A 15015-nucleotide genomic window follows, 5' to 3' on the forward strand; every position below is an offset into this window, starting at 1 on the left:
TGTGTGTGTGTGTGTGTGTGTGTAACAACCCCCTAGAATAGAACTGGGCTTGAATACGAATGAAAGACTGATGTCTGGAGTTTGTGGCTTCCCTTTTACCTTGGATGTCCATTGAACTACCTACCATCAATGCAGCAAGAGATCCACACCAAGGCTGTCCTCAGGTTTTCTGGAGGGTGAGCTTGTGAAGTCTCAAACTGCGCCCTCTGGTGGTCAGAAGGTGGCATGGTACCCTCCTCTGCATTCAAATCCAATCTAGATAGAGGTTCTAAATCAGCGGTTCTCAACCTGTGGGTCGAGACCCCTTTGGGGGTAGAACGACCCTTTCACAGGAGTCACCTAAGACCATCGGAAAACACAAATATAATTACATATTGTTTTTGTGATTAATCACTATGCTTTAATTATGTTTAATTTGTAACAATGAAATTGAGGGTCACCATAATATGAGGAACTGTATTAAAGGGTCGCAGCATTAGGAAGGTTGAGAACCACTGTTCTAAATACATATTTTTAAAATTCCCGACCCCTTTGGTTTGTGTACTATTCCTCCTTCCTTCCAATATTCTGATATATGTCCAGGGCAGTAGACTGACCTCCTCCCTCTTGAAACCCCTAGGTTAGCCCTCTTTCTATGTATCTCTTAACCTGCACCAAAACTGGCCTCAGTTGCCCCCATTCTAGCTCAGCATCCTTCACTGGTTTTATTGTCCTTCTCTGCAATGGAAGACCTCAGGGAGGCCTCCTGCAGGTGGGGGAGCTATGGTGAATTAGGCTGAGGCAGTTCTGCTTGAACTGCCTACATCAGACTAAAGTGTCAGTGTCAGCAGAGAAGTGAGTCCTTCATTTCCTCCCAGGGGAGACAGTGTTTGCACCGAAAAGACCAGCAGAAGGTGGTTTGTGCTGGTGGGTGGTAGGCAGGAAGCTTGACTGATGAACTTTCAGGGAAAGTGTGAGGAAGAGAGGTCACCCTGACATGGAACACCAAGAAGGCATCCGGAGGGGCATGACCGTGAGCTGACCTTGAGCAAGGGATCGAATGTGGAATAGAGGATTCTCCAGGAAGCAGAATGGGGAACAGATGGGCAGAAGCAGGAGTTAGAAATGGACAGCAGGGCTCCCACAAGCCCTGGTGCAGCTGCGTTCAGCTTCCAGGGCAGCAGACAAACCAGTTTACTCCCTCAAGTGAATTCTGCTATACCCCCTCTCCTCCTTCTGGCCCTCTTGCCCAACTCCACATCCCAGGTCTAAAATCACTTCCCCCTCCTATTACCCTGCATTCTTTCTGCCTCTTCCTCCTGTCTCTCTTCTCCCATAACACCCTTTCTTTCCCCTTATTCCTGGCTGAACTGTGCCCTCTGCCTCTCTGTGTGTGGATTTGCCCTCATGGCCCCTGTCCCCTTCACTTTGCAGCCACCCTCCTCCTTTGTCCTCACCCCCTCACTTCTCCTGTAAAGATTTTATCCAATTACCTCTCCCTGGGCCTGACTGAGCAAAGGGCATTTCCTATTTCTCCTCCTAACGTCCACTGTAAGACGCTCAGATCCAAGCTCCGGCGATATCCTGCCCGACTTAAGCCCCATTTAGTAGTGACCACGTAGATACTCCTCCAGTGGGCCCTCCTCCTCCTGGCTGGAACCACTCCCATGTGCTCATAATGTTTGTTCCAACTCTTTCTTCCTTTTCCATTTACTTCATCCCTACCCCCTCCCGGAAGAGTGCATTTTTGAAAACACAGTTTAAAGCTCACCAGTGAGACGACCTGAGGGCCTCCCACCCCCACAGTGACCTTCCCAGGGGAGTGTGTGGCCTGGCCCAATTGCCCTGATTTGTTCTGAGTTCTGTCCTCACCAGCTTTCTCTCTGGCCTATTCCCTGGGGATACATCGAGTGCAGAAGCTTGACTCAGGAGTAGCAAATTGTTTAAATTCATTTCTTTTTTTTTTTTTTAATATATTTTATTGATTTTTCACAGAGAAGAAGGGAGAGGGATAGAGAGCCAGAAACATCGACGAGAGAGATCAATCAGCTGCCTCCTGCACGCCCCCCAGTGGGGACGTGCCCGCAACCAAGGCACATGCCCCCGACCGGAATCGAACCCGGGACCCCTGAGTCCACAGGACGACGCTCTATCCACTGAGCCAAACCAGTCCGGCTATATTCATTTCTGAGTGAGCTTGCCCATTCTTAACTCTTCCTGCTGGTTCAGAGCATCAGCCCTTGTGCTGTGAAAAGGGACTGGTGAGGAGGGACTAGGTCTTCTGTTTGGGGCTCCAAATTGATCTGCTGGAGATTCATGTTAGAGAAACCCCAGGGCCCCAGTGGGGGGATATCTAAGGGTGGCAAAATAAGAAAAATAATAACAACATAGATGGCTTCCCACTTAACTAAATTTATTCTTTAAAAAATTGAGATTGTTCCTTTTTTTTTTTTGGAGTGGTGGGGAGAGTTAAAAGAGCTTCAATTTGAAGACAATGATGAGACAGCTGAGGGTAGCTTTTTATTTTATTAACTTTGTTTAAAGTACTCTTCCTTTGCAAAATAAAAAGTTGGTTATCCTATGTTGTCTTCCAAATTTGGGGGCATTTTTTGCCAGATGGTGAAATCAAGTTGTCCAGAAGCTGCTGCTTTTTCCAAAGCAGATATACATGAAGGCCTCTCACTTTAAGCCTCTATCAAGGTTCTTGCTCAACTCATCGCAAAATAATTTATCTCTTATGTAGAAGTGAACCATGTGACAACCATAGGACATAGTATGGGCAAGAGAGTACCTATATGAGATGGTATATTATTCAATCAAGTTACTTCTATACAAGAGATAAATTGTTATTACTTTGCGTTAAACAGTAAATTGTCTTTTACAGAGTTTAAGAAAATAACTAAAAATGGTATTTTGTATTTACCTACATATTTATGATATAGGAGTGGCTGCTAAGAGTCAGGTGCTGGGAGACCAGGATGAACAGCATAGACATAGTTTGAAATTTGCATGTCTCTCATAGAGAACAAAATATTAAACAAATGGTAATTTCAAATTGTGTTAAGTGTTATAAAGTGTGTGTATGTGTGTGTGTGTATGTATTTTGTATTTTGGGAAACTTCTCTGAGAAACGATACTTAAAATGATTACTAAGGGATGAGAAAAGGCTATTTATTTATTTATTTTAATATATATATTTTTATTGATTTCAGAGAGGAAGGGAGAGGGAGAGGGAGATAGAAACATTAATGATGAGAGAGAATCATTGATTAGCTGCCTCCTGCATGCCCCACATTGGGGATGGAGCCTGCAACCCAGGTATGTGCTCTTGACCAGAATGGAACCTGGGACCCTTAAGCCCACAGACTGACACTCTATCCACTGAGCCAAACCAGCAGAGAGAGAAAAGGCTCTTTATACAAAGTGTGGGGAAGAGCACTCCACGCAGAGAAAACATCATCCACAAAGGCCCTCAAGTGAGAAGGAGGTGGCCATGTTCATGGACCAAGAAGATGCACAGGGTTGGATTGTCAAGAGCAAGGGGATGGTGGTATAAGATAAGGTCAGAAAATTAGGAAAGGCTGATGTCAGGCCTTACAGGACATGCTAAGGAGATTAGATTTTATTATAAATGCAATGGGAAGCCATAGACGGTCTTAATTTTAATGAGATATAATTTACCTATAATAAACAGCACATATAGTAAGTATATAGTTTGTTGAAGTTTGATAAGTGTATAAACCTGTGTAGCCACTAAAATAGTAATATGAAGAAATACAGCTAAAAGGCTTTTAGAGGAGATACAATAAACTTGATTAAACCAGGAGACAGAAAAGAATTAACAGTAGACTAAGTAACAGAGAAGACAACAGATGAATAGCAAAATGGTGGATTTAAACCTAACCATATGGATAATTACATTAAATATAAATGGTCAAAACAAAATCAAATCCCAATTAAAAATGGAGATTGTCAGACTTGGATAAAAAAGCAAGACCCAACTAATATGCTGTTTACAAGAGATGCTCTTCCAATTTAAAGAGACAGACAGGTTGAAAGTCAAAGGATGGGAAAGATATCCCAGGAAAACAGTAGGAGCAAGAAAGCTAAGATGGGTATATTAATACCAAACAAAATAGATTTTAAGTTGAGGAATGCTACCAAAACAAAGAAGGTAATTTCATAATGATAAAAGAGTAGGTTCATTAGAAGATACAAGAATCCTAAATTTGTATGCATACAAATACACGAAGCAAAAATTAATAGAACTAGGGGGAGAAATATGCCTATCCACAATTTTAGTTGGTAATTTTAATGTATTTCTCCCAGTAACTGATAGAATAAGTAGGGGGAAATCAATAAGGATATAGAAGATTTGGAAAACTATGTGAACTAACGTGCCCTAATTGAAAATGATAGACCACTACATTGTAAAACTGTAGAATACACATCTCAAACACACAGGGAATTTCCACCTATCTTGCCCAAGTTCTGGGCCAAAAATTTCAAATCATATAAACTGTATGCTATGACCACCATGAAATGAATAGAAATTAGTATAAACAAGGTAATATAAATACCCCCCCCCCATATTTGGAAATAAAATAAAATATTTTTAAATAATCCATTAATCAAAGAAGAAATCACAAATGAAAATAGAAAATATTTTGATATAGAGATAATAGTGGCTCTTCTAGAGACTCCAATATTTATTCTTCACTCATGGTAGTCTACTTTGATTTAATAATATACCATTTCATGTATATTATCTTTTACCCATACTTTGTGCTATGGCAGTGATGGCGAACCTATGACACGCGTGTCAGAGGTGACACGCGAACTCATTTTTTTGGTTGATTTTTCTTTGTTAAATGGCATTTAAATATATAAAATAAATATCAAAAATATAAGTCTTTGTTTTACTATGGTTGCAAATATCAAAAAATCTCTATATGTGACACAGCACCAGAGTTAAGTTAGGGTTTTTCAAAATGCTGACATGCAGAGCTCAAAAGGTTCGCCATCACTGAGCTATGGTTTGACATGGTTTATTTCTACATAAGAGATAAATTATTATTTTGCTTTAAACAGTAAATTGTCTTTTATAGAATTTAAGAAAAAACTAAAAATGGTATTTTATATTTATCTACATATTTATAATTTCCAGTGCACTTCCTTCGTGTATATCTGAAATTCCATGTTATATTATATCCCTTCAGCTTGAAAAAGAACTTCTTTTAGCATTTCTTTTAGTGTGAGTCAAATAGCATTTCATTTCTCAGATTTCATTGATCTGAGACATCTTTATTTTGCCTTCATTTACTGAGTATAGAATTCTAGGTTGAAAGCTTTTTATTTTATCACTTTAAATATGTTGTTTCATTTCTTCTGGCTTGTATTGTTTCTGATGGCAAGCTAGTTGCCATTTTTATTTTTATTTTCCTGTGTGCATCGCCCAACCTTTTCCTACTGGCTGACTTTAACAGTTTTCTCTACACTTTCCCTACTTTGGATTCATGGCGATTCCTGGATCGATGACTTGATTTTTTAAATCAATTTTGGGAAAAATTTCAGCTATTATTTAATTTTTTTGTTTCATTTTTTCTCTCCTGTCTTTCTGGAACTATGATTACATGTATATTATACCACTTGATACTGTTCTGCTGGTTATCGGGACTCTGTATATTTTTTTCAAACTTTTTTCCTCCCTGTTCTTTAGTTTGGACAATTTCTATTGATCAGTATTAAAATTTACTGATCCTTTCTTTTCTGCAGTTAATCCAATCTGGTGAGATTTTTTTATTTGTTTTGTTTTTTAATTAGGTAACTATATTTCTAGTTCTAGGGTTTCCTTTTTTTTTTTTTAAAGTTTCCAGGTTGTTCCTAAATTCCCCATCTCTTTTCTCTATTATATTCATTTTTCCTTTAGACTCTAACATATTTATTATAGTTATTTTAAAGTTTCTGTCTGCTGATTGCAATATGAAGGTCATTTGTGTGTCTGTTTCTATCGAGTAATTTTTTTAAAAATATATTTTATTGATATTTTACAGAGAGGAAGGGAGAGAGATAGAGAGTTAGAAACATCGATGAGAGAGAAACATCGACCAGCTGCCTCCTGCACATCTCCTACTGGGGATGTGCCCGCAACCCAGGTACATGCCCTTGACCAGAATCGAACCTGGGACCTTTCAGTCCGCAAGCTGACACTCTATCCACTGAGCCAAACCGGTTTCGGCTATCGAGTAATTTTTCTCTTAAACGTGGGTCATTTCCTGCCCCTCCACCCCAGTTCCTTTGCTTGAAATGTTTTACTATGAATTAGACATTGGTGGGAGATATGTGAAGAGGCTCTTAATTCTGCTATTTCCTCTGATGAATGTTAAATTAGCTTCTAACTTAGATTATTGGTGGTTCACCTTGAATTAAAGGAGGCTAGATTTTAAACTATATTAGGGACAGTCTATTTCATTATTTCTCTTGATCCAAGGGTGACATAGTTCTTATATGACATATGTCTGAGTTCTGAAACATAGTTCTTAATCCTAAGGTCTGGCTCTTTTGAGATGTCAATGAAAACATGAGGTGTTTGACTAGTCCCCAGCTTGGTGGGATTCAGACTGCAAACCCTGGCTCTTCTGTGCTGTGTGGAGCTGAAATTTCTGCTCAGGTCTTTATGTTTCCACCTGTTGTTTTGTCCTTGGGCTCCTCTTAGGCTCCTCTGTGTATATATAATTTAGAGCAGAGGTTCTCAACCTGTGGGTCGCGACCCCTTTGGGGGTCGAACGACCCTTTCACAGGGGTCGCCTAAGACCATCGGAAAACACAAATATAATTACATATTGTTTTTGTGATCAATCTGTATGCTTTATTTATGTTCAATTCGTAACAATGAAATTGGGGGTCACCACAACATGAGGAACTGTATTAAAGGGTTGGGGCATTAGGAAGGTTGAGAACCACTGATTTAGAGGTTAACCAAGGATTTGAAGGGAATTTATATGCAGATTAGGGGCCTTCTTTTTTTGACTTCCCCTTTTTTGAGTTTTCCCCCTTATTCTGGGAGTTTCAAACGCTGTCCTCTGACTCTTCAGGCAAATACAACTACAGTTTTCTTCTCAGGTTCCAACCATCCAGTGCCGTGCAGATTGCTCTCATGGGAAAAGCCATTTAAACATGATTCTTGTCCATTATGGTTCCCTCTTTCAAGGATCAAATAACCTATGGTTTATTGCTGATTTGGCCATCCAGTGTCTTTGAATAATTGTTTTAAATATGTTGTTAATCATTTAAGTTGTTATCTGCAGGAGAGTCAGTCCAATATAAGTCACTCGGCCATTATTAGAACCAGAACTCCATTGGGGGTTTTTAAGCAAAAGAGTAACATGACTAGACTTTTATTTTAAGAAAGCCATTCTAGTAAATGTGTGGAGACCTGTAGTAGGGACAAGAATAAAGGCAGGAAGATAAATTAAGACTAGTATCAGAATCCAGTGGTCAATGATGATTGCTTAGACCAGGTGATGACAGAGGACACTCCATGACAAGCAGCAGATGAGTTTGAGATGCATTTTTGGCAAGATTTGGTGATGAGTGGGGGTGGGGTGCAAACAAGAGGGAGACTCAAGGGTGAGTCCCAGATTTCTAGTTGGAGAAACTGGGTAATGAAACTATTTGCTGAGATAGGTAAGATTGAACAAGGATGGGGTTTGGGGCAAAAATCAAGTTTTTGAATATAAGTCTTAAGATGACAATAAGATAAATAATTGTCAAGTAAACAGTTGAACTTAAAAGTCCGGAGCTCGGGAGAGAGGTATAATTTCATAGGTCTGGCTGCTAGAATTTGAGTGAGGTATACATCTGTGGAGGGAAGAAATGCTATCCAGGGGATTGAGACCTGACAAGGGTTAGTTAGCGCTGGATGTTGACTTTCTGAACTCTAGGAGAGATGAGAAGCTGGCAAAATTAGCCTAGCTGTAATTGGGATGTTGTGGGGAGGTTAACTAAGGCTGCTTTTACTCCTGGATACAGGGTTACAAGGAAGAGAATATCCCAGGTGAATGCTGCTGGAGATGTCTGCCTGTGGCTTGCACCATTCAGCTAAGGGGAGGACAAATCATGACTCTGCAGGTGGGAGCCCATTGAACTCAAGTGTCCCCTGCGTATCACCCACTGGTTTCCTATTTTGGGATCTTTTCTTCAAGAAAGAGGGACTACGTTTGAGTCAATATTGGTTTCTTTCCGATTTTATAAAGAAAAGATGAATAACTTATAGAAGACAAAAATTGTCTCTTTGTTTTAGTTATGTTGTCACTCTTCTTGACAAGTTGGTGTATGGCCCATGATTTGAAGTTGGCTGAAGTTTAAGAAATTTCTCCAGCCTGATGTCAATGAGACTGGAAAGACAGGGTGCAATAAACTCTTACTTATGAAAGTCAAAATTAATTAGTGGGTTTGGGAGGTGATGCCCAATTTAGTTAGCCAGTTTACCTTCCTATGTCTTAATTCTTTAAACTTTTAAGTGATCAGAAGAATTTGGGGATTCTCTACGTTTATGCAGCCCTATTTACAGTTAATAAGATGTATAAGGGCTCTACCTTTTTTGTGTGTATTCTGGGTGGGGAGACTTTATAGATACTGTCTCATTCTTGTTTGATAGTCTTCCAATTTGTTTAAAAAACTTCGTGGACTCAAGGTCATGGTTTGAAGTGACTTAGTAACCAAACACTACCTTCAAATTTGCCTTCTTTGGTTTCAGCGTGATGAGATGTTCCAGGATGGCTGTGACAGTCACTTCTGCAAGGTCAACGAGAGAGGAGAGTACATCTGGGAAAAGCGGGTCACAGGCTGCCCGCCCTTTGATGAACACAAATGTCTGGCCCAGGGAGTGAGTATTCGGAGCTCCTGCTTTCCTCTTGACAGTCTCCATCTCTGACTCTAAGAACAGAGGTCCTTCTGAGCAGCATGTAGTCCAGCTCTGACGTGATTTCCCAGTGTCCACGGGAGATCTCTGACCTAGTTTAGGAATCAATGAAATTACAAGATGATGCCCGATGCACAGACAAAACTCTCTGCACTATATGGTGCTATAAAAATACCTTTCCCTTGGGGGAGACTGAATGTGTGATTCTGCAGGGGAGGTGAGAGAGCAGACTGATTTCCAATCTTCCCTGAGAATTTTATTCTGATGACTCAATTGGGAGAGGATTCAGAGTAATCAAAATTGTTTCAGCCTGGTCAGGTAGGGTGGTCATTCTTCTCACATTTGTGGTGGGAAAGCACAGTTTACGTCTGGGGACTTAAACTCAGGGTCGTGAGCCCAGGAATTAGCCTTGGAAGTGACCTGTAAGCTGACCACTATGTACTATTTGTGACTAATCTGGGACTTTGCTGTTTCCTTAAGGGGAAAATCATGAAAATTCCAGGCACCTGCTGTGACACATGTAAGTACATTACCAATAGCTTGTCCCTGGAAACCCATCAGACCAAGTCCAGGGACTGTTCTTTGGAGTAAGCTTTATTCCAGAAAGATATTTCTTGATCACCGGCCAGTCATTATGTTCAGTCCTGCAGGGAATTGCCATTCCTCCCTGAATGTTCTTAAACTGCCCCCTGCTCAAATCCCCTTCCAAAAGCCTGTGAATCACCTCTTTCCCCTTTCCTCCAAACTCCTCACTGTCTCCAGCCCCTTGCCTGCCTTTCCCCTCATAGAGTCTTGGGTTGCTCATAGTCCAATCACGAGAGAAAATCTCTCTCCACACAGAGCTCCTTGAAGACAGACACCCTTGATCCATGATCTTGACAGAGTAGACACTCAATACACATCTATTCATTGAGTGTCACACAGCTATCTCAGGAAGCAAGGGAAGCCACCACTGGCTAACATTAGACCCACTGTGTGCTGTGGGGACTACAGAGAACATAGAGTCCTCTCATGATTTATAAGGCTGGTCTGAGTTTGTTAACCCCCCCTTCTTCACTCTCGGTCCCTCTTGAGCTTGCAGTTATGTTATACTGGTTGATCCTAATAACTCACAGCAGCAGCATTGGAGACTGGACTCGACAAGTCTGCAGATCAGTGTTATTACCACACATTCTTGTGTTCATGAGCACAAATAACATTCAGAATCCCAATGTTAATGCATTCTTCTCTGAAGATAGAATTACTTGCCTGAACTAATATTTTTTAAGTTTAGTTTTGTTGTTTTGTTCTGTTTTGGGTTCATAGGCCCATGTTCAGTTTTGGGTAGAGAAAGGAAGAGTGAAAACATGAATACCTTTGGCATTCAATCATTCATTCTTTTCTTGATGGCTTACTCTGACAGCCCCTGTAATTGTTGTAATCAAGTTGTAGACTGAGGAAACACAATCCGAAAGCATCTCTTTCTATGATTCCTGTCTGAATGGTTTAAGAAAGTGAAGTCAGGAAACCATCAGAGGAGGTGAATTCTCCCTAGGTGCACTACACAAAGCATTTGGTTAAGAGACTGTTATCCACAAAACCAGGAAAAAAGGGCCTTGTTGGTTAGTGTGTTCAGGAGGCTGAGACCCTTTATAACAGTGGTTCTCAACCTTCCTAATGCCTTGACCCTTTAATACAGTTCCTCATGTTGTGGTGACCCCCAACCATTAAAATTATTTTCGTTGCTACTTCATAACTGTAATTTTGCTACTGTTATAAATCGCGATGTAAATATCTGATATGCAGGATGTATTTTCATCATTACAAATTGAACATAATTAAAGCATAGTGATTAATCAAAAAACCAATATGTAATTATATATGTGTTTTCCGATGGTCTTAGGCGACCCCTGTGAAAAGGTCATTCGACCCCCAAAGGGGTCGCGACCCACAGGTTGAGAACCGCTGCTTTATAAAGAAAGTAAACCAGGCTCAGGGATTTAAATACACAGAGAAAGAATATAGGATGTTGGCCTAAATATGGTTTCCTTATTCATTCTCTTAATGTAGTTGGCAGGCTTTCCCTTGAAAATGAAATTACTTGGAAGTTGGAGGCAGGCTAATATGCAATTGGGGTTGATTTAGATTAGGAGCCATCTGAGAATGGAGAACTCCGTGTTCAGATAGGGAATGGTGAGCTGCCATTAAGTCTTACAATTCTCCACTGGAAGATAGCATTCTGACCTGAATGCTTCTTTACATGACACCTGTATGTAAAGAAGCCCATGCCAGTCACCTGCAGGTGGCTATACCCAGAGAGGACTCCACAAGGGCTCCTAAGGTCTTTTTGGCCCCCACAGAGGATGTGAGTGCCCTTATGTGGTCCTGATATTGGCTTTTCCTCTTAACCCAAAGACAGGGATGGGCAGATATTAATTATATTTACTAGTATTGGTTACTTCATTGCCCATTAGCTTCTGAACATTGTTATAAACATAAGATGACTGCTACAGTCATTATGGTTTTTAGAATCTTTAATTATATAAAAAGCAAATTCCATCCATCCACATCACCAAAGCACAGGGAATTTAGGCTCGTCTTGCCATTAAAATTGTACCAGTAACCAAGTTAAACCTAGCAATAACTACATCTCTGAACATGAAGGACCAGTTGAACCATGATGACATAATTCCCCTCTCTGTGGCTGGCTCTGGTGATTTGGACACTGTTTTCCAACCCCGTGAGGGAACTGGGCTGGAGAGTGTTCTACAGAACCCCAGCCAGGCCCGGGTCCCACCTCTCATCTGTCCCATAGGTGAGGAGCCTGATTGCAAGGATATCACTGCCAGGCTGCAGTATGTCAAAGTGGGAAGCTGTAAGTCCGAAGAGGAAGTGGACATTCATTACTGCCAGGTAAGGGCCCCTGACTTCGATGAGGCCTACATGGGGAGGGGAGTCTCCTTGTTTGGGAGATATCTCTTTAGTTACATTTCAGAAGGATCTGAAAAATTCACAGGGAGGAGAACTGAAAAGAACTGTAAGCATTTAAATATATATATATATATATATATATATATATATATATATATATATATTTGTATTAATTTCAAAGAGGAAGGGAGAAGGAAAGAGAAATAGAAACATCAATGGTGAGAGATAATCATTGATTGGCTACCTCCTGCACACCCCTACTAGGGATCGAGCCCACAACCTGGACATGTGCCCTGACTGGGAATTGAACTGTGACCTCCTGGTTAATAGGTTGATGCTCAACCACTGAGCCATGCTGGCTGGGTAGAATTGGGAGCATTTTATGTGAAATCAAATGTTTTATTGAAGTAACTGGGAACTTTGACCCCAGAGGGAAGATTCAACAAGTCCTTCAAAGAGAATGGAGAGTTATTTATGGAGGTGGGGGTGGGGGTGTTGTATTAAACATGCATAAAAATTGCAGCTAGAGCAGTGGTTCTCAACCTTCCTAATGCCACGACCCTTTAATACAGTTCCTCATGTTGTGGTGACCCCCAATTTCATTATTACAAATTGAACATAATTAAAGCATAGTGATTAATCACAAAAACAATATGTAATTATATATGTGTTTCCTGATGGTCTTAGGCGACCCCTGTGAAAGGGTCATTCGACACCCAAAGGGGTCACGACCCACAGGTTGAGAACCACTGAGCTAGAGGGATCTGGGTGTGATGGCACCATAAGGACAGAAGGCATTTCAGACTTCCCTGAGACCTACCTTTACAAATTGCCCCACTGTCCTGGGTTTCCTGGGGGAGGCCAGGCCTGCCTTACTTGGAGGAGGGCAGGTAGGGGAAGCAGGCTGCCTCTAAGTTCTGCGTACTCCCGGCTTCTCCACCATCACCATGCTCTGTTCCTCTCTGTCCCACTTCAGGGTAAATGTGCCAGCAAAGCACTGTACTCCATCGAAACGGAGGATGTGCAGGACCAGTGCTCCTGCTGCTCCCCGATGCGGACAGAGCCCATGCAGGTGCCCCTGCGCTGCACCAATGGCTCCATCGTCTACCATGAGGTCCTCAATGCCATGCAGTGCAGGTGCTCCCCCAGGAAGTGCAGCAAGTGAGACCCTTACCATGGACACCCAATGCCGCCTGCCTTGCCAACCGGCCAGAGTGCTGCCCAGTCCTCTGTATCCTCTGCTCTCATGCCCTCCCGGGCCCACAATAAAGACCAATCTCTCATCTTGCAAAAGGCTAATGCAATGGTTCACTGTGTCCTCCCAGGCGATCTGACAACTGTAGGCTGGGCGAGTTCAGAGATGATTCTGAAGGAGGAAACTCAGGTTCCACCTGAAAACACTGCAGCCCCAGAGTCTGTGGGAGGCACTGCCTTTGCCTCCATGCAGTGTAGAGAGGAGAGGAGAGTGTGGGGCGGGCCCCCTCAGACACTCAGCCCAATGGCTTGAAGTAAAAGGGATTTGCTCAGGAACACTGAGTTCTCCCGTCTCTGAATCCAGGGGCTTTGAGCAGGGCAGAGGGATGGGCTCTGGAGCCACACTCCTGCTAAGATAGACATGGCTATCGCCAGTGTGGCTGGCATTCTAGAGAAGAGGTGTGGCCAGGTGTGCAAGGGTTTCACTGAGCCCTTAGCTAAGTCCCTGTGTCTCCTCTGTGGCACCTGTGGAAGGAAGAGGTGCTGAGACTGAGGGGGTTGCAGATGGGGTGCTGGCAGGTACTAGAACATGGTCCCATCCCCACAGGTCACCATGGGTGGTGAGCACCAGACTTGGGGGCAGACCTGGGTTCCACATAAGGCCCCTACTCTCCGGTGTGCCTTCACCTACGCCCATTAGTGGTTCTCAGATGTAGTTTCCTCATCTGGAAAACAGGAATGTGAGTCTTACTTGTAGGGTTGGAAGAATAAAATAAACTGGAAAGTCTGGGATAACTGTAATTGCTCCATAATAATATGAGAAGGGACAAGAATAAAAATAGTGACATCAAGGCTCAAAAGGGGAAGTGTCTCTACCACCAGTGTCAGAGCACAGGGCATTTTTCTTTGTCCTGAGGGGTAAGTAGCTGGGCTTCTTTCAGGCCGCATACTGGATGCCAAGGCCCTGCCTGCTCCAGGCATCCTCTTAGAAGGAAAAGAGGTGCAGATAACACTGAACTTCACCAGTCCCAGATCCCTAAGTGAGATGGTCTTTCCTTAAAATGTATGAGAAAAGTGTACATGTATATGCTGGCAAGATGATGGAATCTGGTGAGTATTTTCTCCCTGAGAACAAAGGGAAGGTCTAGATTTGTGACAGGAATTTGATGGAGAATTGATCTTCCTTCCAGATCCTTTTAACCCAAGAGAGACTCAACTCATTGAAAGAATGATGGAGCTGGAAAGGATTTAGACATCATCTAACCCGCTGCCTCTCCCCTGCCCCTTTACTGAGGATGAAAGCAGCTCGAAGAACTCCAGTGACTTGCTGAAGGTCACACAGCTGCTAGGTGGCAGGGCCAGTTCAGAACTCAGGTGCCTTGACCCATAGGCAAGAACTCCAGGGAGGCCCACCAGAGCCACCCCATCCTGCTACTTACAGATTCAGCCCTTGCTATCGTGGGAACCAGGGATAGCATTTCTAGGTCTCAACCATTCCCATTACTTCTGGGGACCAACCTCAAGGGACTATACACTACAAGCAAATGGCACAGATTGTGTTAAATAGGTTTAGAGGGGGAGTTTAGTAGGGAAGAGGGAAGGAAGAATGGATAGAAGTTTTATATAACTGTTCAATAATTCAAAGGTTGTCATCTCTCCATCCATCATCCTGCCTCCAATGCTGAGCAGCCTCTAAGGTCTCTTTAGGAAACCAGATCCAGTGCAAGGCATCGCCTGTCTCTCTCCTAACTGATCGCCTAACACTGCACCTGGGGATGAGGTGTTATTGGAGGCATAAGGCTCTACAGAGAGACTCAGCAGAAAGGCTGCCTCTTTAGCATAAGGTGTCAATTTCCCAACTTCCTGACTCGTCAAAGCCTGAATTTCTCCTCCTACTAACAGATATGACATTTCATCTTCAATAATAAAAAAAAATAAACTGAATCAGAAAGGCTGCATGTTTTGATTTAAGAAAAAAAGGGAGCAGGGTAGAAAGGATGCAGAAAGGG

General features: G+C 42.3%; 1 protein-coding gene across 1 annotated transcript in view; it reads left to right on the forward strand.

Moving 5' to 3' along the window:
• VWF (von Willebrand factor) overlaps window positions 1–13105 on the forward strand; it is a 121439-nt gene extending 108334 nt beyond the window's left edge. Inside the window, exons 48-52 of the mRNA XM_081084446.1 lie at window positions 8011–8109; window positions 8738–8866; window positions 9383–9422; window positions 11697–11794; window positions 12789–13105. Coding sequence (XP_080940572.1) covers window positions 8011–8109; window positions 8738–8866; window positions 9383–9422; window positions 11697–11794; window positions 12789–12977 — 555 coding nt within the window. The 3' untranslated portion in view covers window positions 12978–13105. The remainder of the gene's footprint in view (window positions 1–8010; window positions 8110–8737; window positions 8867–9382; window positions 9423–11696; window positions 11795–12788) is intronic.
• The last annotated feature ends 1910 nt before the right edge of the window (window positions 13106–15015 follow it).

The sequence above is a fragment of the Myotis nattereri genome (genome assembly GCF_964212035.1).
Source record: "Myotis nattereri genome assembly, chromosome: 2".
Taxonomy (NCBI): Eukaryota; Metazoa; Chordata; class Mammalia; order Chiroptera; family Vespertilionidae; genus Myotis; species Myotis nattereri.